This window comes from Notechis scutatus, chromosome 1 (assembly GCF_049901735.1).
Source record: "Notechis scutatus isolate UNSWTSFEM ecotype Mainland chromosome 1, rNotScu1.2, whole genome shotgun sequence".
NCBI lineage: Eukaryota > Metazoa > Chordata > Lepidosauria > Squamata > Elapidae > Notechis > Notechis scutatus.
Window position 1 is genome coordinate 161,821,360 of NC_142009.1, and position 23,670 is coordinate 161,845,029.

At 39.4% G+C, this 23,670-nt stretch overlaps 1 protein-coding gene across 1 annotated transcript in view; it reads right to left on the bottom strand.

The window, feature by feature from the left end:
- Window positions 1-23,670, bottom strand: part of COL6A1 (collagen type VI alpha 1 chain) — a 53,659-nt gene that overhangs the window by 24,111 nt on the left and 5,878 nt on the right. Inside the window, exons 4-20 of the mRNA XM_026679025.2 lie at window positions 19,465-19,624; window positions 18,517-18,627; window positions 18,277-18,297; window positions 17,005-17,025; window positions 16,866-16,910; window positions 15,386-15,439; window positions 14,430-14,474; window positions 14,309-14,335; window positions 10,054-10,080; window positions 9,543-9,587; window positions 9,098-9,151; window positions 8,797-8,859; window positions 7,850-7,912; window positions 5,711-5,764; window positions 5,590-5,625; window positions 5,137-5,199; window positions 221-283 (exon numbers count right to left, since the gene is read on the bottom strand). Coding sequence (XP_026534810.2) covers window positions 221-283; window positions 5,137-5,199; window positions 5,590-5,625; window positions 5,711-5,764; window positions 7,850-7,912; window positions 8,797-8,859; window positions 9,098-9,151; window positions 9,543-9,587; window positions 10,054-10,080; window positions 14,309-14,335; window positions 14,430-14,474; window positions 15,386-15,439; window positions 16,866-16,910; window positions 17,005-17,025; window positions 18,277-18,297; window positions 18,517-18,627; window positions 19,465-19,624 — 952 coding nt within the window. The remainder of the gene's footprint in view (window positions 1-220; window positions 284-5,136; window positions 5,200-5,589; window positions 5,626-5,710; window positions 5,765-7,849; window positions 7,913-8,796; window positions 8,860-9,097; window positions 9,152-9,542; window positions 9,588-10,053; window positions 10,081-14,308; window positions 14,336-14,429; window positions 14,475-15,385; window positions 15,440-16,865; window positions 16,911-17,004; window positions 17,026-18,276; window positions 18,298-18,516; window positions 18,628-19,464; window positions 19,625-23,670) is intronic.

The following is a 23,670-nucleotide window of genomic DNA, read 5'->3' on the forward strand; positions in this document are numbered from 1 at the left end:
TTTTTGACTGTCTTAATTGCTTATAGGGCTCTTTGCACTACTCCCATGAACACAAATTACATTGATTCATCCTCACTGCGAAAAATTTATTACTATGAAACTAAAATTAATACAGAGCCGGGGCCTTGTCTAATATTATCTTCCTTTCCACTCATTGGTTTACATTCTCCCTCCGCCCAACTGCGAGATCAAGGATGCAGAAGAATTAAGAGCATCTTACTGGGTCTCCTGGTGGTCCAAAAAGTCCCTCACGTCCTTGTTCTCCTGGTGGACCTGGCTCACCCTAAAAAAAAGAGGAAAATAAATGAAGCAATACTTGCAGAGTACAGTAAGCAGAAAAGCAGAAGAGAAACTATAACATCTAGAATTAAATCATACGTGTTCCAATATACTAAATTATATCATGTTTTTCTTATCATCAACACAGGAAAACAATATCAAGCAAACATTATCAAAGACCCAGATAATCTTAAAATCCATGGATTAGCTGCTCAAAATCTCATTTAAAACAAAAATCATATCTTGCCCAGAATTCTCCAGGGATTGGAGGATTTTTGGCATAATTCTACTGTATGTCGGATCCATTGCATCATATTGTCATGAAAGCCAACTATTTCCAACGTTCTTGCCGATTTGCTTGCAGAATAAAGAGTATTGAGAAGTTAATGGCTTAAATGGGACGAAGGCAAAGCAACTATAAGAGTGGCCAGAAGACAAGACTTGTTCACATATACCCTCTTTTGCCTCATGAGTTGATGCAGTATCAATGGTCTGGCAGGAATGCCCAAAGGCCACATGGGACTGAAACTGACTGCTGGGTTGTGGCACTTCTAACATTTCTGTCTGCTTGGTCCCCGCTTGGTGTCTTGAGTTCTTGTCATCCTCAGTCAGGGACACTACTCACTCTCTGAGGCTTTGTCTACATCAAGGGTCCCCAAACTTGGCAACTTTAAGACTTGTGGATTTCAATTCTCAGAATTCCTCAGCCAGCTTAAAGTTGCCAAGTTTGGGGACCCCTGGTCTACATCATGGCAAATAACAGCACTGCCTCAAAGAACCAGCAGTGAGCAATATTCCTTGTGTTTCAAATATTATCACTGGGCAATAATTTCTTTCTAGAGAGTGCCAAAGTATACTGTACTCATGGGGCAGTTGCACACAACAGAAGAGCAAGAAGCCAAAACAGTGAGGTGTCTAACACAGCAGCATACCAAGGGGTATTACTGCATTACCCAATCTTAATTAAAAGGTCTTAGGAAACACAGGGAATCTGTGGGAAGCTAGTCTGTGAGAACATAAGTGAAGGGCACAGTGGAGGGCAAGAGGAGAAACTGCTGCTTGTCATCCCATTTTCTGAGAAGTAAAAATATAAGAGTGGTCAGAGCCAGATTAATTGAGAGACTTCTGGAGAAAAATGTTTTATTCGTTGAAAAATAAATATAGTATGGAAGGGATATACCACAATCTCTTATGTGGCAGCACTCCTCCTCCCTCTGTGCCAAAACTTTACATAAACAGAATACTTGGTTCATGTGAAGAATTAGGAAACGTCTCTGCTTTATTTGGAATGAGGTAGATCAAGAATCCCTTTTCTGAAAACGCCTGCTGTGCTCACAGCTGAAGATCTGGACTTGAACTGAGCAAAGAACAATCTTAACATGGACTTTTTCTACAGTATAATAATGAAAATTATATAATAATCAGAATTTGAAACAGATAGTCTTCCCAGAATGTCAGCATGTTTGTTTCATTGCAGACACAAAACTCACATATTTAATTATTCGTTAGCCTTTGCCCTATTGACAGTAGCATGTTTTTAACTGAAAGCCAGCAGAAATCAGCAGCTAGAATATCAACATAAGCCTGAAATATTATACTACCATGTTTTATGGATAATGACATTTTTTGTTGGACTTAGCTTCCAGGATTATTCCCTAGAGAAAACAGGAAGGAAGTGGTTGAACATTCCACCATGGATAAAAGGGTAGAATATGCTGTAATTAGGTCTAATGAGTAATTGGAACTTTATTCCTACTTAGGCTAGATATTATCTTAATAGAAGCTCCATTTTTTTTTCCGTAGCAAGATTCACACAAAGAAATGACAAATTTTGGTTGATGCAAAACTGTCAAGGTTTATTTGCAATATATTTGTCTCTGTTTTGATTTCTCCTAAAGCATGTTACCTATGTTTTCCTTTGTTCCCACGAGGATAGAAAGCTCAGTTGCAGAATTTTTATCAACACATGTTACTTCCTCCATAATCCTTACTTGTTCTTTGGAACAAGTCTATCTCTTAGGCCTGCTGCATCTGAGTTGAAAAACTCTGGAAAATCACCAGATGGCTTAATCACTTTAAGTATCATACTTTGGACACATTATACGAAAACCAAACTCTGGAAATGGCTTCAATGTTGGAAAAGTGGAAGGAAAGAGAAGCAGAGGACAATCAGCAGGATTGACTCAGCCTTCCATCCTTCCGAGGTGAGTAAAATGAGGACCCAGAGTATTGGGGGTAATATGCTGACTCTGTAAACCGCTTAGAAAGGGCTGTAAAGCACTATAAAGCGGTATATCAGTCTAAGTGCTATTGTTATAATGGTTTGATCCAGTCACAGTGATGATAGGTGCACTATTGGAAGACTGGAAAGACCAGGCTACAACGAAGAATAACAGGGTTGGAAGGAACTCCAGCCTCCTGCTCATAAAGAACATAGACCATTTATAAACTTGATTGCCTATTTGGATATACCAAGTATTTCCTCTCATATAGAAACCACTCCTATCCAGAGAAATAAGAGGTGGTATTCAGCAGGTTCTGACCAGTTCTGGAGAACCGGTAGCGGAAATTTTGAGTAGTTTAGAGAACTTGCAAATACCACCTCTGACTGACCCCACCCCCACCTATTCTCTGCCTCCCAAGTCTCACCTGGGTCTTCTTTTGTTGCCCTGCCCAGGAGAACGGAGCCGGAAAGCAGGTTCTGGGAGGGAATGGGCAGTAACCTTCCCTCAGGAGTGGGGAGGGAATGGGGATTTTGCAGTATCCTTCCCCTGCCACGCCCACTAAACCACGCCCACAGAACCAGTAGTAAAAAAAATTGAATCCCACCACTGACAGAAATGTATACAGACACAAACATGTTATTCCAACAGAAACATCAAACGAAATAATAGTAACGCTTATAAAAGCCAGAATATAGCACCAGGCAGCAAGTGCCACCTCTGCAAAGAAGCTGAAGAAACAGCGGATTACTTGAAGTTAGCTGCTTCAAGAAGATAACACATATTGTTTGCAAACAACATCATGACAAAGAGCAACAATGGTGCATTGGAAGATCTGCAAGAAATACCATTAGCCTACAAGCAAGAACTGTTGGGATCATAAAATAGATAAAATCATAGAAAATGAAGAAGCTAAAATGCTTTGGGACTTCAAAATTCAAACAGACAGGCACTTGCCAGATAACACGCCAGACTCAACAATAAATAGACCAAAAAGTCATGGATAGTGGGTGTGGCAATATCTGGAGATAGCAGAATAGTAGAGAAAGAACTGGAGAAGGTAACAAAATATGAAGATCTACCAGTAGAAATAGAGCAACTATGGCAAAAGGAAAGCAAAGATAGTACCAATAGTAATAAGAGTTTTGGGTGAAATCCCAAAACTGGAGCACCACTTGAAGACCATCAGCATTGACAAATTCACCATCAGTTTGTTACAAAAGGCAGTTTTACTCAGAACAGATTACATCCTGTGATGTAATTAACACATTAACACACCCACATCTGCCTATCCCAAGACAAGAATTCAATAAGTGGATAAAAATGCCAAATCCAATCAGAACATCTGGCTGACTATGCAATGAAGTACAATAACAATACCACCACCATGATGTGGACTATTTAAGGGAAACAGAATATAATAAATGTGGGGCATAATAAAAATGTAAAACATTATTTGGAAACCTAAAGGTAAGACATAGAATATAGAATATGTGTGTGTGTATGTGTGTGTGTATGAGAGAGAGAGAGAGAGAGAGAGAGAGAGAGAGAGAGAAAACACGGTGATTTACGAAGTATGTGGTCCATAATTTTAAAATGACAATTCTCTTCAAAGTATATTTCTGAATTTTGTGATGCATTTCTCTGCCCAGACAAAGCAAAATGTGTTCAGAATGTTACTTTATGAAAAGTGTTTTTTAGTTTCTGAGATAAAATATATAAATGTCCATATTACCCATGAATAGACCAATGAGAGGGAGACTGAAACTACAATACATTATTTTGGTACAATCCTCAAACTCATGAACTGCAGCACTAACTTTTCTCAATATATCAGAGCATTTAAAAAAATCTTCCTTCCTTGTTTCCCAATTGGCTTTGGTCAGCTGAATTCTTCTAGTTGCCCAATTTTACATTTTTGGGTTTGAGACATAGTAATTTCCCCCCTACTCACTCCCAACTTTCTCATTAAAAGAGGCATTGTTTTCCTTTCAGGGCTGTCAAACTTGCGGCCTACGGACCGGATGCGTCACGTGCTGGCCACGCCCATGCCTGGTTTAGCAAAGAGAAAAAAAGTCCCGATACATCATGTGATGCCGTGAGTTTGAGACCCATCAGAGGGAGATCCAACCTGGAAATAAGAAATTGCTCGACATTGAGAACTGTCAATGGAACAGCTTGCCCTCTGGAGTTGTGGATCCTCTGTCCCTGGAGGTTTTCAAAAATAGATTGGACAACCATTTGTCTGGGATGGTATAAAGCCTCTTGCTTTGGGCAGAGAGTTGACTAAAAGTCCTGCAAGGTCCCATTCTATTCTCCTCTCATTCTATTCTATGTCTTTTTCTTAAATTTATAAACTCAGTCCATTCTACACTGAGTCATGTGTATCCTCCAAGTTCCAGCTACAAGAAATTCACCACAAAAACAAGTTTTAAGTTAAGAGTTAAGAGCGCAGAATGTCTTTTCCTGCATGTTGGGACATTATTAGAAGTATTTCACAACTCTTAAACTAGATCCATTTCTCTAAAACGATCACCAGGCCTTAATAGCTTGAGTTTTCATTTAAAACAGTAAAGTATTTCTTCTTCTTCTTCTTCTTCTAAACTACTTGTGAATATCATGAATGAAAATTTACCTTTTCTCCTTTTGATCCACGAGCCCCAGGGACCCCTCGTAAGCCTTCAGATCCAGGGCTACCCTGTATGCAAAAGGATGATGATGATTTTATATTCTAGATTCAATTACAAGCCTGCGAAAGGGTGGCAGAGAACTTTTAAACATATTTCTCTTGACGAAGAAACTAAAGGAGAATTTTGTATTAGAACTTGTTCTAAGAATCCCGTTAGGAAGGATTCTGAAGGCTTGCTAAGGACTGAAGGAATTTCTAAACATTTTTCAAAGGTTTCCCCGTGTTTACATTATTGAGGAAAGCTCTTTACTGATTGTATCCCATTCCATATAAATATTAGAAAAACAGCTTTAAATAAACCCATTGAATTTCAGCTCCAGAGGCTTAATGAAGATCATTTTCTTGGTTTCCAATTTTTCTACCATCTACAGGAAACATCATTGAAAACAGTAATCTCACCTTTGGTCCAGGGGTACCATCAGAGCCAGGACTTCCCTACAAGAGAACGAAGAGACAGCAAAATGGATTATCATGTACGTAAACTTGCTCCTTCAGGCCCATCAAATCTTTAAACTTGTACCTCATCTCCCCATTCTCCTTTTTCTCCTTTGGCTCCCACTTCTCCAGGCAGACCCTAAAAGATATGAAAAAGTGAATATTTTTACCATGAGCTTTTGAGTATTCATACAGCAGTTGTGAATCACATAGTGATCTAAACTTAAATGGATAGAGATGTCAGAGCAATGTTATTATTGCTCTTCAAAATCAAAAACAATTCTTGACTTTCTCTGATCCCATGACATCAACTGTATTGAGGAGCTGAGGTTATTCAGTTTTGGCTTAGATATAGTATAGCTGCAGCAAAACCAACATTTTAATCATTATTATTCTGAAATATGGTAACTCTTTACATCTGGTTGGCAGTCATTTTCCCATCAGAAGGATTTCTTATCTTATCCCCAAATGCTGGTTCCTGAGCTTTAGAGTTCCCCTAAAAGGTCCTTGAGAGGAAATAATGGCTTAGAAGCTTCAAAGTCTTTATTTTTTTTCATGCAACTAGATGAAGGCAACATGAATTGAGGGCATGGACATTACTCCAAAACATCCTGCAGCTGAGTGGGAGCAGTATTTTTTTTTTGTGCTCCTTATCATCAGTATACTAAAATTGGGTGATGATCACACATGACAATTTGAAACTTTCTGATGGTTTGGGGAGTAAATGAAGTGGCAATGTAGAAGAGGCCAAAGTGTCTAAAAATCATGATTATTTCATACACTACTTCTATGATGAAAGAATTTTATTCTTTGGTTATTCTTGCTTGGAACTGGCAGCTCTGTGGGTAAGTGCTGCAATTGCAAAGCAAAACATCCCATGACAGAACCAATTGTTTCGATTGTTAAGCAAATCATTTAAATCATTAAGTGACCATGACTTGCAATTTCACATCTGTGCTCTCCATTAATTGTGCTTGTTGTAACCAGGTTGTGAAGCTTATGGGACAATACTACTGATATCAATGCATACTGGCTGAAAAGCACTCGAATGGCAATTATGTGACCATGGGACACTCTGATGATCCTAAATGTAAGGTTTGGTCACAAAGCTATTTTTTTCCAGCTCAACTTCAAACAATTGTTAAATGAATAAGTGAGGAGTACCTGAACAGTCTTTTATAAAGAACATTTTCCTTCTCTATCTAGGCTGCATGGAATACATGTACAAGAGTACAGATGTGTAAAATCCAGGAAAAATGGGGAGTGATGGGGAGGGGAGAGGCGAAGCCAGCCAGTGGTGGGATCAGCTGACAGGGAGCTGCAGCAGAGGGCCAAAAGAGGCACATGCGGCTCCAGAGCCACAAGTTGCAGACCCCTGAACTAACCAATATTCCTAATCTGGAAAATTACCAACAGCCAATTTTGAAATCAGGAAAGCTCAAGTGAGGTTAGTCTCCACCTGGTAAAGTGAGGAAGGGCTGGAAAATCAGTGATACTAGTTAGTCTCTTCCTCTGCCAGATCTTCTAATGCTGTGCTTCCCCCCCACCTTAGTTCCCCTTTTCATTACCCCAAACTGCTTATCAGAAAGTCCTTTTACCACTTATCAGAAATTCCATTTAAATGTCCCCACTGTCATTTGGGGCAATTTACTTAGAATAGGGAAGTTTAGAGAAGCACAGCTCTAATGGATCTACTAGCAAGCTGTGGGGGACCTTCACTGAGCCCTGGTATTAACCCAATTCTGCTAACTTCCTTTATCAAACAGTATGCAAACAAACAAAAATCAAACAGGCCAAATTATTTGACTTAAGAGTAATATCTAGCCCAGTGTCATAAATTTGCTTCCCAGTAGCATATTAAATATAAACAAACATTTATCATGAAATGCACCACTCCTTGGCATCAGTGTTGGTTTTTTTTATCCCAACAAGTAACATTGGGGAAATTGTTATAGCATACATAAGTCTAAAAGATCTACCCAGTGCTTAAAGCTGGCCAAGCAGAAAGAGTGTGAACGTTCTGGCTACTGCCTCTTTTCCCCTAAGCTGCTGGTGTTATGTTGGGGGAGGGAGCAATGTCTATGATTTACCTTCAGCTGTCTGAGTCTGAGATGTGAGGAAGGGAAGTGGGGGGAAACAGGGCATATGGCCAGGGACTCTCCTCCGGGCAACTAACAGCAGTGATAAAAGGGGAAGGCCGAGCAATGCACAATTACAACTATACCTTGTTGCCAGGAAGTCCATCTTTTCCTTGTGGGCCTGGACCTCCTTTGGGTCCAGGGTCTCCCTTGAAGTAAAGAACACAGAAACACAAATAAGTTTAGGAAGGAAAAAAGGAATCCAATTCCAACACCCTAAATGACATGATATACAAGTGGGGTTTGTCTTTGATCTCTCTCTCCCTGTGGAAGTGAGAATCACTTATAGTCAAAATAGAGAAATCTAGAGTTTTATCATTGTGATAGGATCAAGCATGCCAGCCTAAATGAGAAACATAAAAGCAGAATTTCCAATTCTTTCAAATACAGACCATTTTTATATTTAAAAATCCTGTTATGCATGAGCAAGTGCATATGCATATATATGTATATGTACCATATGTATGTATATATTGTATGTTTCTGTGTGTATGTATGTATGTATGTATGTATGTATGTATGTATGTATGTATGTATGTGGATCTTTGGTTATTCGGGTTTTCTCCCGTGTAAGATTGGAAGTACTTCCAATCTTATGCGGGAGAAAACCCGAATAACCAAAGATCCACATACAAATACCCGCGAGAACCTCAGAAAACAAATATATATGTATATGTATATAATTAGAAGTAATATAAATGTTGAACATTACAACATTGAAAAAACAGTGTTGCTAAGATCAACATCATAAACCAATAGTACTTATTGAGGATTAGTACATTGCTGATTTGGCTTCCTCTCCAACTTACTACAATAACCTACTAAAACTGCTTCCTTGGACTTTTTGGATTTGCATGTGTGAAAATAATTTGTAAAATGAATCTAATGACATACCTAACTAATTTACTAGTATTAATACTAGTAAACTAGTATTTACTAAATACTAGATAGATTTATCATGGTATTTATATGCTGACATCACAAAGAGTACAGTATCCAAGTCATAATGAGAAAACAATGAATTATGGCTAACCTTTATCCCTTTGGGTCCATAAGAACCAGTATCCCCTTTTTGTCCAGGAGGTCCTTGTAAGCCCTAGAACCAAGCAGTTATCAATTAATTCATGACAATGTGTTATATGTTTTGGTATATTACAATAATCTCCATCAGGTTGGGCTGAATTTTTCCAACTGTTTCCCACCTATTTCTACTCTATATTTTTTCTTTCATCTTTCAGATTCTGCACTACCTATATTTACAGATTTGTTTCCACCACTGCACTCTGAGATTGCCTGTTAGCAACCAGAATGTGTAATCTCTTGTACCGACATACATCAAACCCAGGAGATCCTTTGCATCCTGGTAGTCCATGATATCCTTGGTCACCCTGTGAAGAAAGAAAATATTTACATGACTTTTATGAATCATTGGGAATTGTTTTCTTTTATCATTAGAAGATAGCAATAGCACTTAGACTTATATATGACTTCATAGTGCTCCGCAGCCCTCTCTAAGCAGTTTAGAGCATCAGAATATTGCTCCCAACAATCCGGGTCCTCATTTTACCTACTTCACTGATGGAAGGCTGAGTCAACTTTAAGCCGCTCAGAATCGAACTCTTGGAGTGAACAGTGAGTTAGCCTGCAGTACCGCATTCTAACCACTTTCTTCCTTCACTTCTTTAAACCAATACTTTTGTTCAATTGCAACCCTTTAATGCAGGTTTTTTTAAGGCATAAGGAGGGAAACTATCCTCTGCATGCAAATATCAACCATACCTTGTTGCCATCAGCGCCATCTATGCCACGCTTGCCCTTCTCTCCCTGTAACAGAAAAAAAATCAGGTATATACCCTGTTTCTCCAACAACACGGCCTCCCCCAATAGGAAGTCCCAGCATGTTTTATAGGCATGAAATGAAATTAAGCCCCTCCCCCCCCAAATTAAGGTCTATATTAAAACATGCGAAATGGGGGGAATGGTGGGGGGGCTTGCCATTAGGAAGTACTTTTGTTGCACACCCGGATATGGTGCTGCCTGCGTTGACCCGGATACGAAGTGCCCCACCAACGCTGAGGTCAACATCCAAGCCGTTGCTGCCCACCCGCCCGCCCGAAGATGCAAGGGGGGGGGAATTAAGTCACCCCCCGAACAGACGGCCTAGCCATTTTTCAGGGCTCAAAAAAAAAAAAAAAAAGACCCGGCCTTATTATATGAGAAACACAGTAATACATAATTCATTTTCAAAAAGATAATGGCATCATCCCCCAAACAAAACCTAAAGACATACCTTGCCTCCTTTTGAACCTCTTGAGCCCTGCAGATGAAAGAAGAAGATTTAGAATGATGTACAAGTATTTACTGGGCCTATATAGAAAAGGACACAGGACATGGATGTTTTTAGAGCCCGCTATGTAATTTAAGATGTTATATAATCTTCTAGATAATCACTGATGTTATATCAGCAAAATACAATGGCTGCATCATGTCCTAATAAAATAGCCTAAGAACAAACTGTATGTCCTTTTGAACTGAACAGAATTAGCCTTGTCACTTAAAAAAACATATATTAAACTTTGCAAAATATCTTAAATCTTATCTGAACCATTCCGTCTTTGCTCTAACTTTCTAGTGGTCACAGAATTACTATCCCCATGATAGTAGGATAAATAATCATAATCATAATAGCCCTTGGAGCAATACCCAGGGGGTTGCCTAGATACATGGAAATTCTGAACTCATCAGACCTAAATATTCTGACTTTGCAAAAAGCCACCTTACTTGGAACTACCTACATACTCAGACATTATCTTAACAGCTCTTAGGTCCTTGGTTCGGACTTGAACTGTTAAGTTTTTACCAGTCCCAGACTATGAATCAAATTGAATATTAAATCAATAATAATAATAACAATAACAACAGTAATAATAAATTGAAGATTAACAACAATACAATTACTACTAATAATAATGAGAAACAGCTAGAAAAAATAACAAAATATTGTGATTTTCAAGTTGAAGTTGAGCAACTATGGAGGAAGAAATCAACAGTTGCACCAATAGTAATAGGAACCCTTGGAGCAATACCCAAAGGGTTGCCTAGATACATGGAAATTTTGAACCTAGACCTGAATATTCTGACTTTGCAAAAAACTTACTCAGAGCTGCCTATATACTCAGATGCTATCTTAACAGCTCTTATGTCCTTGGTTAGGACTTGAACTGTTAAATTTTTACCAGTCCCAGACTATGAATTGAATTGAAGATTAATCATAATAATATTTTTAAATAATGTTTATATGAAATATACTTTAATATATTTTAACTTAGACTTCCGGTTTGCAGAGCTTCAGCGGCGGCAGGAATCCGCGATCGTGCATAGTTTCTGCTCGCGCTTGCGCTGGAGTGCCCCGATCCAGCCGGATTCAGGGCTATAGTTACCCCGTAGAGGTAACTGAAGACAGGGGAGACCTGGCAGGGGGTCGGGGGGAATCGCAACCCCCCTCCTCAGCTGGCTTAACTCCCTTTTCCGAAAGCGGTGGAGTGGCGGTCAGAAATGGCCGCCACAAAGAAGCTCTCATCCGGGAAAGAATGTGCAGGTGGAAGCGGAGAAGTAAAAGTTTTGGCTGACCGGGATAACAAGCAATACTTAAAATACCCTGGAAATTAAAAATCTGCAAAAGATACACCGCTCCCAGAGTCTTGCAAGCGGCGAATGAAAGGTAAAAGGGAAAGTTCTTTTTTTTCACTCTCCTTCCTAATGTTGACAGCGAACAGAAATGAATGAGAAATCGGAAAAACCCACTTTGGCATCAATAGGTAACTAACTAAATGTCAAGGGGATAATAAGGATTTCTGAACATTTAAAAAAAATTTTTTTCTGCTGTAAGTGGAAAGGGAGAGGAAAAGAATTGGAGCAGGATTTGGAAGGAAGGAAGGAGATTGCCTAGAACTTGAAAGAATCATTAAATACTAACAACACTTCTAAAAGATACATTTTAACTGGAATTTTGTAACTAAAAAGTAACCCCAGGAAGACAAAGTGAAGAAAGAAGAAAAAGAAATAGCCTATTTGGACTGTTTGGTGACTTTGGGACTTTTGGAAATTATATTTGAAGGACTAAAAACACTTGGGTGGTTGTTTGGAAAAAAAAATGTTTTTTTCTCTACAATGGCATCACTTGTGGATGAACTGAAAATTGAATTAAAAAAATACAAAGAAGAGGAACAAGAAGGGAAGGGCTCTCTTGGCTCTCTTTTTCAATTCTTAGAAATGGCGATCTGTACTTATGAGAAACTAACTGCGCAACAAGATGATTGGGACAAAGAAGAAGCCATCTTTGATGAACAAGTAACTTTATTTGGGGAAGAAAGGGGAAAGGAGGAAAAGAAAATGGAGACTTTAAGACCTAGAAAAACAACCAAAAAAGGGGAAAATAACGTGAAAAGTGGATATAATGTTAGAAAACAACAGAAAGGGGGAACACAGAAGAGGGAAATGGAGGTGGAGAGACAAGGGGCTAAAAAGAGCAGGGAGAAGAAGCAAGAGAGGAAGGAAGGGATGAGAAGTTTTAATGGTGTGGAGCAAGATGTAAAGAAACAGGATTTATTTAGAGATAATGGGTAAAAACTTAATTGAAAAAGGGATTCTGCAAAGGTACATAAGATTGTATTGTTATATTTGTATTAGAAATAATGTTAGAAAATTAGAAACAATATGTGATTAAAAAGTGGGATAAAATATTCAGTAAAATATTCAGTAATTCAGTGAAATTTTTGTGAACAAAAGGAAGGCAATGAAATAAATGAGAGAATTGAAGTAGGAAGGAATGGGAACATTTCAATGACACAATGTTTTAAAATATAAGTGAAGTGGGGGGAAAATAATTATGAGAGGGGGGGGGGTGGTGGGGGGGTTTTTGTTTTTTTTTTGTGGGTGTTTTTGTTGTTTTTGGGGTGTGTTTTTTTGGGGGGGGTTTTTGGTGTGTTGGTGTTGTGGGGTTGGGGGGGTGGGGGGGGGGGGGGGGGGGGGGGGGGGGGGGGGGTTTGTGTTGTGTTTTGTTTTTTTTTTTTTTTTTTTTTTTTTTTTTTGGTGGGGGGGTTGTGTTTGTTGGGGGGGGGTTGGGGGGTTTTGTTTTTTTTTTTTTTTTTTTTTTTTTTTTTTTTTTTTTTTTTTTTTTTTTTTTTTTTTTTTTTTTTTTTTTTTTTTTTTTGGGGGGTTTTTTTTTGTGGGGGGGGGGGGTGGGTTTTTTTTTTTTTTTTTGTTTTTTTCCCCCCACCCACCCGGGACGGGGGGGGGGGGGGGGGGGGGGGGGGTTGGGGCTTTGGGGGTTGGGGGGGGTGGGGGGGGAGGGAGGCTTTTCCCAAGTTTAAATGAAGTGTTATATCGCCAAAAATAAGTGCTACAAAAATATGATATTTAACTCAAAAGTAATGTGCAAAATGTTCAAGATTTAAATGAACATTAATATTAATGATAGATTTGAATTGGTATGGATTGTTGTTTTAATTATATTACATATTCATAACTTTTTAAAAAAAATATAGTGTGTAACTGTAGAATGTACTAAGCAGAATCCAAATGGAAATTATGTACTATATTAAGTGTTATAAATTTAGGGGAAAGAGATAAATTTGTCATACTCCAATTAGTGTACAGGAGAAATTTTGTTTAAAGAGAAAGGATAATAGATAGCTGGAAACAGGACAGACAAAGAATAATAAACATAATGATCTGAACTGAGATGAGATAAATAAAATAAAACTAAGAAAGTTAAAAGAGGGGAGAAACTATATAGAAAATGTAAAATGGCAATAAGATATGGAATGGTATATAAAATGAGCATGAATTTGAATTTGTGTCTGTACGAAGAGATGTAACCCGGGATCAAGCTGCTTTCAGAAAAGATGTTTTATGTTTTTATGTTTTATGTTTTGTTTGTTTGTGTATTGTTTTTTGAAAATCAATAAAATTTGTTTAATTTTTTTTTTAACTTATTGTTTTAATATATTGTTTTTATCCTTAATGTATAGTGCCCAGAATCACTTGTTCGTGAGATTGGTGGCCATATAAATTTGATAAGCAAATATATAAATGTGCAAAAATAGAATCCAAGATTTCTTTCTTTGCCCAACAATTCCAGTGGGAATCTCAAATCCAAACAATTCCAAGTAGAACCAAATTAATTTAAATTTCTTATATCCCCTTACTTGGTTTATAGCGTACATTTATTTTATTATTTTATTTTATTTTGTCAAGCGATTATTAGATAACGGGTATAAGTATAAACATGGTTATGAATACATGAAATGGATACGAATAAGAGAAGAAAAAGAAACAATAGGACAGGCACGTAGGCGCGCTTATGCACACCCCTTGATCTAGATTATGCACATCTAGATCAAGGCTAAATCTTGTGATATTTTGACTGGCCCTAGACATGGCATACTCTAACACTGAATTTTGGAGTCCCGACTCCTCCTGCCCCCCAATAATTCAACACAGATTCATTTGCTTTTGTAGCACTGTTAATCAACACAACTCACCTTGTCCCCTCGGGTACCCTTGTCTCCCTAAAAATGAGAAGGAGAGGGAAAAGTCAGATATATTATAAATAAAATTATGAGAAAAAAAAATCAAGAAAACAATAAGTGAAACTATACTTGCCTTCATCCCTTGGTAGCCAATAGGTCCTGGGTCGCCTTGCTTTCCCTAGGTAAAGAATAACATTCAAACAATAAATCCCATTGCACTCAAATCCGGTTCTTGTTTGGGAAATTCTTTCAAGATTGTAGGGAAAATAATTTTATCCATAATTTTGTGTTAATTGGATTTTTGACAATTTCTTACAATATGTTTAAATCATTTAAGTCCTTTGATTTGAAATCCATCCTTGCTTTCCCATACACAGACGTGAAAGCATATTTGTGCATGTATCTTAACAGATTGATATACAGTTGGATTAAGATATACAAGTAGAACAGACTCATGGCTGGATCCAGCCTGGTTTCTTTAATAATGCAATTTTAGATGTGTCTATTCAGAAGTAACTCTTTTGAATTCATACTAGCTCAGTGCTCTCAGAATTTCAGATTAAAGCTTTCTGTCTTATCAAAAACACTTCAGTGACAAATGTATTAGTGCCTATCAGATGTGATCTCCTGATTTACATAAGGGTCTTTTTGAAGACTACGGAAGATTGAAGATTACAGTTCTTTGTGAAAATTATAGAAGTGTCCCCTAGTTTTATTATATTGTAGTGGTGTATTAAATTCTACCACTGCGTACTAGACCTAATACTGATGATCTGAGAAAGAATCATGAGATGCTTTAACAGAATGGATGGGTGAAAACAGGCTCAATCTCACCCCTCCTTGTAACTTCATTGGCAATTTGCAATTTCAGGAAGATGCTGACATACAGATGGCGTGTCTGCAAAATTGATTAATGTTATCTCACAAGTCTTCACATACAGAAAATGTCCCTTGGGAGGAATGCAGCCCTCCAACTAAAAGAAAATACTCCATATTTATTCAGAATATACATTAAAAACTCAGTATTACATAAGATTCAGCTTTACTTTGAGTAACTTCCATCCAAAGTCAAATGTATTTTCTACTTACGGGGTCTCCAGTTTCTCCTTTTTCTCCTGGCAAGCCAGGTCTCCCTCTTTCTCCCTGAAACAAAATATCAGTAAGCATTAGGTTCTATTTTCAATTTTCATTTAACTTTACATTTCAGGTAAAGTTTAGCTTTTAAAAACCACAGAAGAAAAGGAGTTTTGTTATGAATGTTCTTGCCATAGTCCAAAGGATAATTTCAAGTGTATTGCAATATTTGGCATTTGTCCAACACCGCCCTTTAGTGTTGGGCAAATGCCAAATATTGCACTACACATAACATTAATTTTTAATGTATCTTTTCACTTTTTACAAATATTTCCAAAACAACAACAGTAAATAGTTACAAAAGTCTAACAAAATTCTACAAAATGTGAAACTACTATTTTCCCCCCAAATACTATTCTATACATATGAGTTAGCAGGTACATAAACAAGAAGAAAGTAGTAATGGGAACTGAGAAGCCTTTAAGGCAGAGGTCTCCAAACTTGGCAACTTTAAGACTTGTGGACTTCAACTTCCAGAATTCTGGGAGTTGAAGTCCACAAGTCTTAAAGTTGCCAAGTTTAGGGACCCCTGCTTTAAGGAAAGGACTCCCGTAATCTGGAATGAAAAGGTTTGCATAGCTGTGTCTATGGGTAGAGAAGAATGAAAGTGAATACTGTATAGCTTCTGATGTCTCTGTCAATTGGATGGACAGGAAAAGGCTTGGAATGAAGTATTATTATTGACAAAAGTGCACGCTGTAGAAGGTGTCAAGTTAGTCATTTCACAGAGGGGAGAACTGGCTGGCTTCAGTTCTTTTCAGGTTGCAATCTAACCTGAAAGAAATAAGCTTCTCAGTCAAAGGTTCTATTCTTAAATGCAAGGCCATTTGTCCATAAGGCAACTCTTAAATGAAATTTTGAATGAACATATTGATATAGTTCAGATAACATAGATCTATATCAGGGGTAGTCAACCTTTTTATACCTACCACCCACTTTTGTATCTCTGTTAATAGTAAAGTTTTCTCTAACCGCCCACCGGTTCCACAGTAATGGTGTTTTACAAAGTAGGGGACAAAACCCCTACTGCCCACCATGAAAGCTGGAACGCCCACTAGTGGGTGGTAGGGACCAGGTTGACTACCACTGATCTATATGATCACATGACTGCCCCCGAACTTGAGGACTCAAATAGGCAGAGCTTAACTGTACATTAGCCAGATTACATCAGGCTGATTCATACATTCAGAATTAAATACTGAATGGCAGCAATTATCATTCTTGATCTGGGTTTGATCATCAGCAGAACAACAATTCAAAGGGCTGCTCACATGAAACCGTGGTAAGATGGCTATGAGCCGTTTGCAAATGTCTGATCTTCTCGCCCCCATAAATCATCTCCTTCCACTTTTAGGTGACAGTAAATTATACCAGATGCCTGGCAGTCAATCTAAATGTAGCCTTACAGAACTGATAATGTGAGGAAAACACCCACCTCTTCTCCTGGGTCCCCAATGTGCCCTTGAGGCCCTCGAGGAGGCTAAGAAAGAACAACCAAAAGTTGGGATTAGAGCACAGGAATGTAAAAGGCAAAATTTTATATACTGCTGGGCTGTCAGGATAATAACACTCACCTGACATTCATAGGAACAGCACTGTTGACAAAAAAAAAAGGACACATTTAAAAGAGTTACCAAGTTTACATTTTTATAGATTGAGTACATTTCTCTTTTGTTCTAATCTAAAAGCATTCCTTCATCCCTTCATTTTCAATAAGCTAGAACAATTGAGACACAGTTTCCCACACAATGCTGGTGAGTTCTAGCAGGAACTGAGGCTGTGCCATATGACATAATGCAATTGGTTGAAGCTTCTAGATTAGTTTCCTGTCCATTTGAACAATCATCAACAAAAAAACCAACAGTTAGGTTGCTTGGATATGCCTAAATGTGTTAAGTTAAAAATATATAAGAAAAATGTTGTGTGGATTTATTTCAGGGGACAAACACAAAAGGCAACATAATAATCACATCAAATTGTTTGTTTTGCTATTTGCTCTATTTTCTCTTCAGAAATGTTCTATGTTGATGTAGGACCTGTCAATATGCAAATATCCAGCATGGTAAGAAAAGAGGAAAGATAGCCTTAAGAAGTTCAGCTATGTTTCCATTATTCTCTGCTTTAGGATGAAAACATCTGATGACTTGTGACAAAAGGGAATGCATTAGACTGGGCCAAGTGCCAGTGTAAATGAGACACTTTAGAGCAAAATGCAAACTATCATTCAGCTCCAGGATGGCATACTTTTGAGTTACTGAGCACATGTTGGAGCCTCCATTTTGAGACCAGTCTACTGCACTAGAAGGTTGAAGCTGGATCAGGTTGACAAACAGCCAAAGAAATGTTTTTAGTAGAAAACTACGCAAGTTCTCTTTGGCCGAATCTTGCGGCCCAAGACCATTCATGCTTAATGCCTACACTTACTCAGAAATACTCCCCCCCCCAAATAGATGGATATAAATACTAACTTGCTGCTAATTCCACTTTTTATAAAATAAGCTTTTAAAAACTATTTAAATTCTTGAATATTTACATTTTTCCAGAGCTTACATCAGTGCTAAGTTTTAAATAGGAGACTAAGATTTTGAATCCTCCTTTGTGATCTGAGCAAAGGGCTGTAAATTTGGTGCAAGATATGGTTCTTCCTTCTACTCCTTGGGACAAAAACATTTTGCTGTTCCCTTCTTACTAATTTAATCATAGGCAATAGGAGAGAATCCTGGCATTCAGATTAACGTTGGCATGATTAGCTCAAGGTTTACTAGCAAAAAATAAGTGACAAGAAATTAGAAAATTTACAACATAAAAATGTTTTGAATGAACAAAAGAGCACCAAAAAAACTCACCACTTGCTCCACATTATCTTTCTGAAAGAAAGAATAAGGAAGAAAATGAGCAGAAATAATCAAGATAGCATATCCAATACATGATACATTTACCCAGCAGGAAAATATCTTTAAATATAAAATTATTGCTGTACAAAAGCAAATCAGACAGAAGAAAACTCATCTACTTGAATATTACTGTATTTTTATATCTTCTTTTCAAGTAGATCTAGTAAATAGAAAAGAAACACTAAGACTCACAATCATTTCAATGATGGTGTCAATTGTTCTAGGTATATCGCTTTGTGGTACAGTTGCTGTGAAATTGCGACGATAGTCATGGTCTGTAGCAATCACATTTAATCTGGATTCCTAGGATAAAATAAACCAAATCAAAACTATGTTTTCCAATGTCAGCTTGTAAATTTAGCAATGAGCTTGATCGAATTGCTGCACAGACTGCTGGTACTGTAATCTTTACATGAAGATCCAAATATAATTCCACTCATCTGTGTTGTTGTAAGGCTTGGTTATAGTTATCTATGCCAAGAGATGTACTGACCTCCTCCCCTCCTGCAGGGGAGGAGAGGCACTTGGGCAGCTAACTTTAGATTCTAACATATGTGCACTCATTGTAATACTTGAAAAAATTTCTTTGCACCCATATATGTCTTTGCATGTTTTCTGCAATTTTCTATACCTACTGCTCCTTTCTGCCAAATGAAGCACATGTCAGTTGAAAGAATGCATAGAAAAGTTTTCTTAATGATTGACCCACAGCTATCAACTTTTTGTGTGTGTGAAGGTTTGCTACTCACTGAAATATCTGAGCAGCCATTTAATAAAAATTGCCAATAACTCTTTTTAAAGATTACACAAGGTTGTATTCATTTTTGCATGTGTACATTATCTGACCTGGCATAATTAAGCGTATGATATATTGCACCTTTAAGATCAGCACATTTTGAATTATTGTTTTCACCCAGCTTAAATCAGAACCAATATAGTTTTAGGAAACACTGTACAAAGAGGGCAGCATCTCTGATTATTACATTCAAGGGTTAGAGCAAAGAGCGCCACTTCTGTGGCTGGCAACTTATGCAAAATCATAGGAACAAGCACATCCCCCAAGCAAGAGCTGTCACTGGTCTAATCTCTATTGATTGACAGTGATTGCTCTAATATCATCCATGTGTACACATTTCATACCAGATGGTCTGGAGATACAGCAACAGCAAACACTTTGATCCCCTGGTGCTTTGCTTCATTGGCAGCATCTTCCAGTCCCCCACAGGGCTCTTTGTAACCATCTAAGGGATGTCCATCTGTCACCACAATAAGATACTTATTTTCCCTGTGATGAGATCCGCTGAAAAAAAATTAAAATCAGCCAATGAAAAACAAACCATATTACTCTCATCACATCACAATCCTAAATGGTTGATCTGGAGTTTTATCTTTTCTGCTAGTGTATTATGCCCTGAGCTGAGACAAAGACAGACACAGAAACATAGAGTCAGAGAGATAGATAAGGCAAAACTGGGATTAATAATACCAACAACAACAACAATAATAATATCACAGTTATCTCATTTCCTGTGTGCACTGTCATTTTTTGTGTATAATAATAATAATATCACAAAATATTGCAACCTTGCCATCGAAATTACACGGTTATGGATGAAACTTGTAACAGTGATACCCATTGTCATAGAAGCACTTGGTATCATGTCCAAGAATTTTACAAAACAAATCAAGAAATAGCAACTTCCTGCAATAACACCAGTAGAACTGCCAAAAACTGTGCTACTCGGAACATCGTATAGTTTAAGAAGATACTTGGTTGATACTTAGGACACTGGCAGCAATCCATATCAACCATTAGCAGCAGTTACTGGTATTTGTGATACATTTTTAAATGTTCAGTTGACTGAGTTTCATGTTTAATGTTTAATGAATAAAAGAGATAATAATCATAATAATCATAATAATGATAATATTTGCTGTTATATCAGTAAAATCTTAAGTAAAAGCTAAAAGGGCTTCTACCTAATAATTCAGAAAACTAGTACAGGTAGTTGGGGGATGGCAGCCTTGACAGGTATCAATGGAGAGAAAGGACTACATCGGAAAGACAAGGTTCAAATCCATGGATTGAAGTGGATCCTTACTATGCTATAACTTTGTTTGCCCTGGAGAATGAAACCTTCAGAAGTCATGTGATGCTCAGTACAGAGGTGGAAGCAGGTGTGGGATTCATTTTTTTTAACAACCGGTTCTGTGGGCGTGGCTTAGTTGGTGGGCGTGGCCAACTCAATATCACTCACATCGAGGCACACATCTCCTCACCCGGCCTCTCATGACTGTGGGGATGCTGCAACAGTCATAATTGTGAAAAATGGTCATAAGTCACTTTTTTCAGTGCCATTGTAACTTTGAATGGTCACTCCACACAAGCAAAGGAGGGGGAAAAAACTCTAGAGAAGTTCCTGAGACAGGAAGTTTAGTCCTGCCAAGAATATAGTAAGGGTTAACAGAGAGGCAGTTTCTGTAAGCAATACCAGAATGTTTCCTTCCTGCCTTCCTTACAGGATTAGGCCAGTAATTTCTTCTAACAACTGGTTCTCTGAACTGCTTAGAACGTTAACAACCGGTTCTAGTGAATAGGTGCGAACTGGTAGAATCCCACCCCGGGTGGAAGTCTCAATGAAACATTTTAAGTCATTTTGAAAGACATAGTAGAGTTCATATTTAAAAGTCTATCTGAATGCTATCTAAATCTGATTTTGCAGCATGAGGAGAGATATACTATTGTGTTTCCCCAAAAATCAGACCTGGTCTTATATTTTTTGGGGCTCCAAAATAAGCACTAGGGCTTATTTTCAGGAAAACATGATTTCAGGCTGATCAGCCGAGCTGGGCACCCCGCTCCCTGGAGCGCGGATAAGAGGTGGCAGCTGTAGCCCGCCGGCCCCTTGGTTGGTGCACTTGGACTGCACAGACCATGCAGCGCAGGTGTGTTGATTCCCTATCCAAACAGTAGACGGAGGCAGAGGTACAAGGGGGGGAGACAGGCAATCTGGACGCACCGCGCGGGCCGCAGGAAAGCCAAAAGTTGGTCAGCCAGAGCGGGTTGCCAGCTGCAAAAGGCTCGTCTCAGCACAGTGGCACTGCAGCAAGTGGAGACAAGCTCCCTGTGGCTGTCCACTTGCTCTGGCCCACTGACTCTCACTCAGCTTTCCCATGGCTCACCTGCCTTCCCATCCCCCGCGCCTCTGCTGCCAGTGCCATCCCATAGAGCCTCCCGTGGCTGCCCACTGGTCTGGCCTCTCAACTCTCTGCTTTTCTGCAGCCTCTGCCATGCATCCAGGTCATGCGTCTCCCCCTGCCTCTGCTCCACCTGCTGCTTGGACAGATAATCAGCTCACCTGCACTGAACAGGCTGCAGCTGTTGCCAGACGCCATCAGCCCATGGACACTCGCTGCCTCCTGTACTGGCCACACATCCCTTCATTAGGCCTTATTTTTGGGATAGGGCACATATTAGGTGCACACTTAAAAATCAGACCAGGGCTTATTTTTGGGATAGGTCTTATTTTTGGGAAAACACGATAGTATTCAGTTGCAAAAGTACATGCAGATACTTAGTTCTTCATACATTGTAATCTCAGTTACTATTATTTTATAGTACTATTACAGATATAGCTAGTTCCATAGTCACCTAATATATGATAGTCATTTCTTTCCAGTCTTAAAATTAATAGAGATATTTCAAGTATCTGAGTGTTTTCTCCTCCAATTTTCCATGTATGGATACACACACACACACACACACTTATAACTGTAACAGTTTTATTTGCTCCTACAACTTTCAGAAAATGATAACGTTTTGTTAAATTATGCATAATTTTGTTGTAGTTTAAACAGAAAACAAAAATAGACTCCTCTCCCCGAACTAAAAGAAATCCAGATCACTAAGTAATATTAGACCAAGGACAAATATTTAATTTGCGAATAGATAAACACATACATGCAGAGATGGAACACATTCCAGCTCAACATTTCACCCAGGACATGGATGTTTTCTTTTTTAACAGAAAAAAAAGTCAATTTCATTCACTGACTCACATATAAAAGCTAACATGAAAACTGCTTCCTCCATGAAAGACTACCTGGGTTTTCCATTTAAAAACATACCGTATATACTCGAGTATAAGTCGACCCGAATATAAGCCGAGGCACCTAATTTTACACAAAAAACTGGGAAAACTTATTGACTCGAGTATAAGCCGAGGGTGGGAAATGCAGCAGCTACTGGTAAATTTCAAAAATAAAAATAATTAATTTGGGAAACGATCTCACTATCATGAAAGGTTTAATTGATTCACTAACCCAAAAGAAGAAGATGATGATGACAGCGGAGGCAGGAGTCACTCTCTTCTCCTCCTCGAGGCCCCTGAGTCAAGAGTCGCTACCGCCGGCGCGCCCCAGTCCCGTCGCGCCTCGGGAAGGGAAAGGCAAAAGGAAGAGCCGCGGCAGCGCTTGCAACAGCAGCAGTGGCACCGGAGGCTCAGGCTCAGCAGCTCCTGGTTTTGCCCCACCCTTCCCAAGGCAACGCTGGGACCAGAGCCGCACTGGCGGCAGCAACTCCCGACGGGCTGGGGCTCAGCTGGACACCTGAGCGGAGATGTAGGAGAAGGCAAAAGCGACGGAAGATCCTTCAGGGAAACTGAGGGGAGACTCACCCTTGGTCCAGATGAGCCCCTTCCCGCCCTAAGGAAGCAGAGGCAGCCAGCAAGGGCAGGCAAGCCCCGCTTCACAGACTCCGTCCGTCCTCACTCCCACCCACCCACCCACCCACCCAAAGCCACGAAGTCCCCCAATCGCGCAGCCCAGAATCGCCCTCCTCAGGGGGCAGCAACGACGCCCAGTTTTTCCCGAGACAAGAAGCTCCGCCGTGCAATGAAAGCGCCCTGGCTCTAGGCTCGCGGGCTCAGAAAACAATGCGAGCCGAGGTCGCTTCGGCTCTGCTCGGCTTCTCCAACATCCGCACCGCCCTGTTCTATGTGCCGGGCCCGGCAAGTCCGAGCAGCCAGCGTGTGGAGCAGGACAGCGCCGGACATCGTTGGCTGCCTCTTTCGCAGCACGGGAGGCCTCCCCGGCTGGCCAGCTGCTCTCCTCCTTCTCTGCCTGTTTGTTCTGTGTGGCCGAGGAGGAGGAGACCGGCCGGCTGGTTGGGGAGGCTTTCTGCGCCGAGGAGGCGGCTGCTGGTCTTCGGCTTTGCTCCGCTTCTCCGATGGTCCGGCGCCGCCATGTTCTTTACTTGGGCAGCCGGGCGCACGCAGCCGGCGCCCATGGCGGCAACAGGCAATTCCGCCCGGGCTCCGCTCAGGTGTCCGGCTGGGGCTGTTGGGA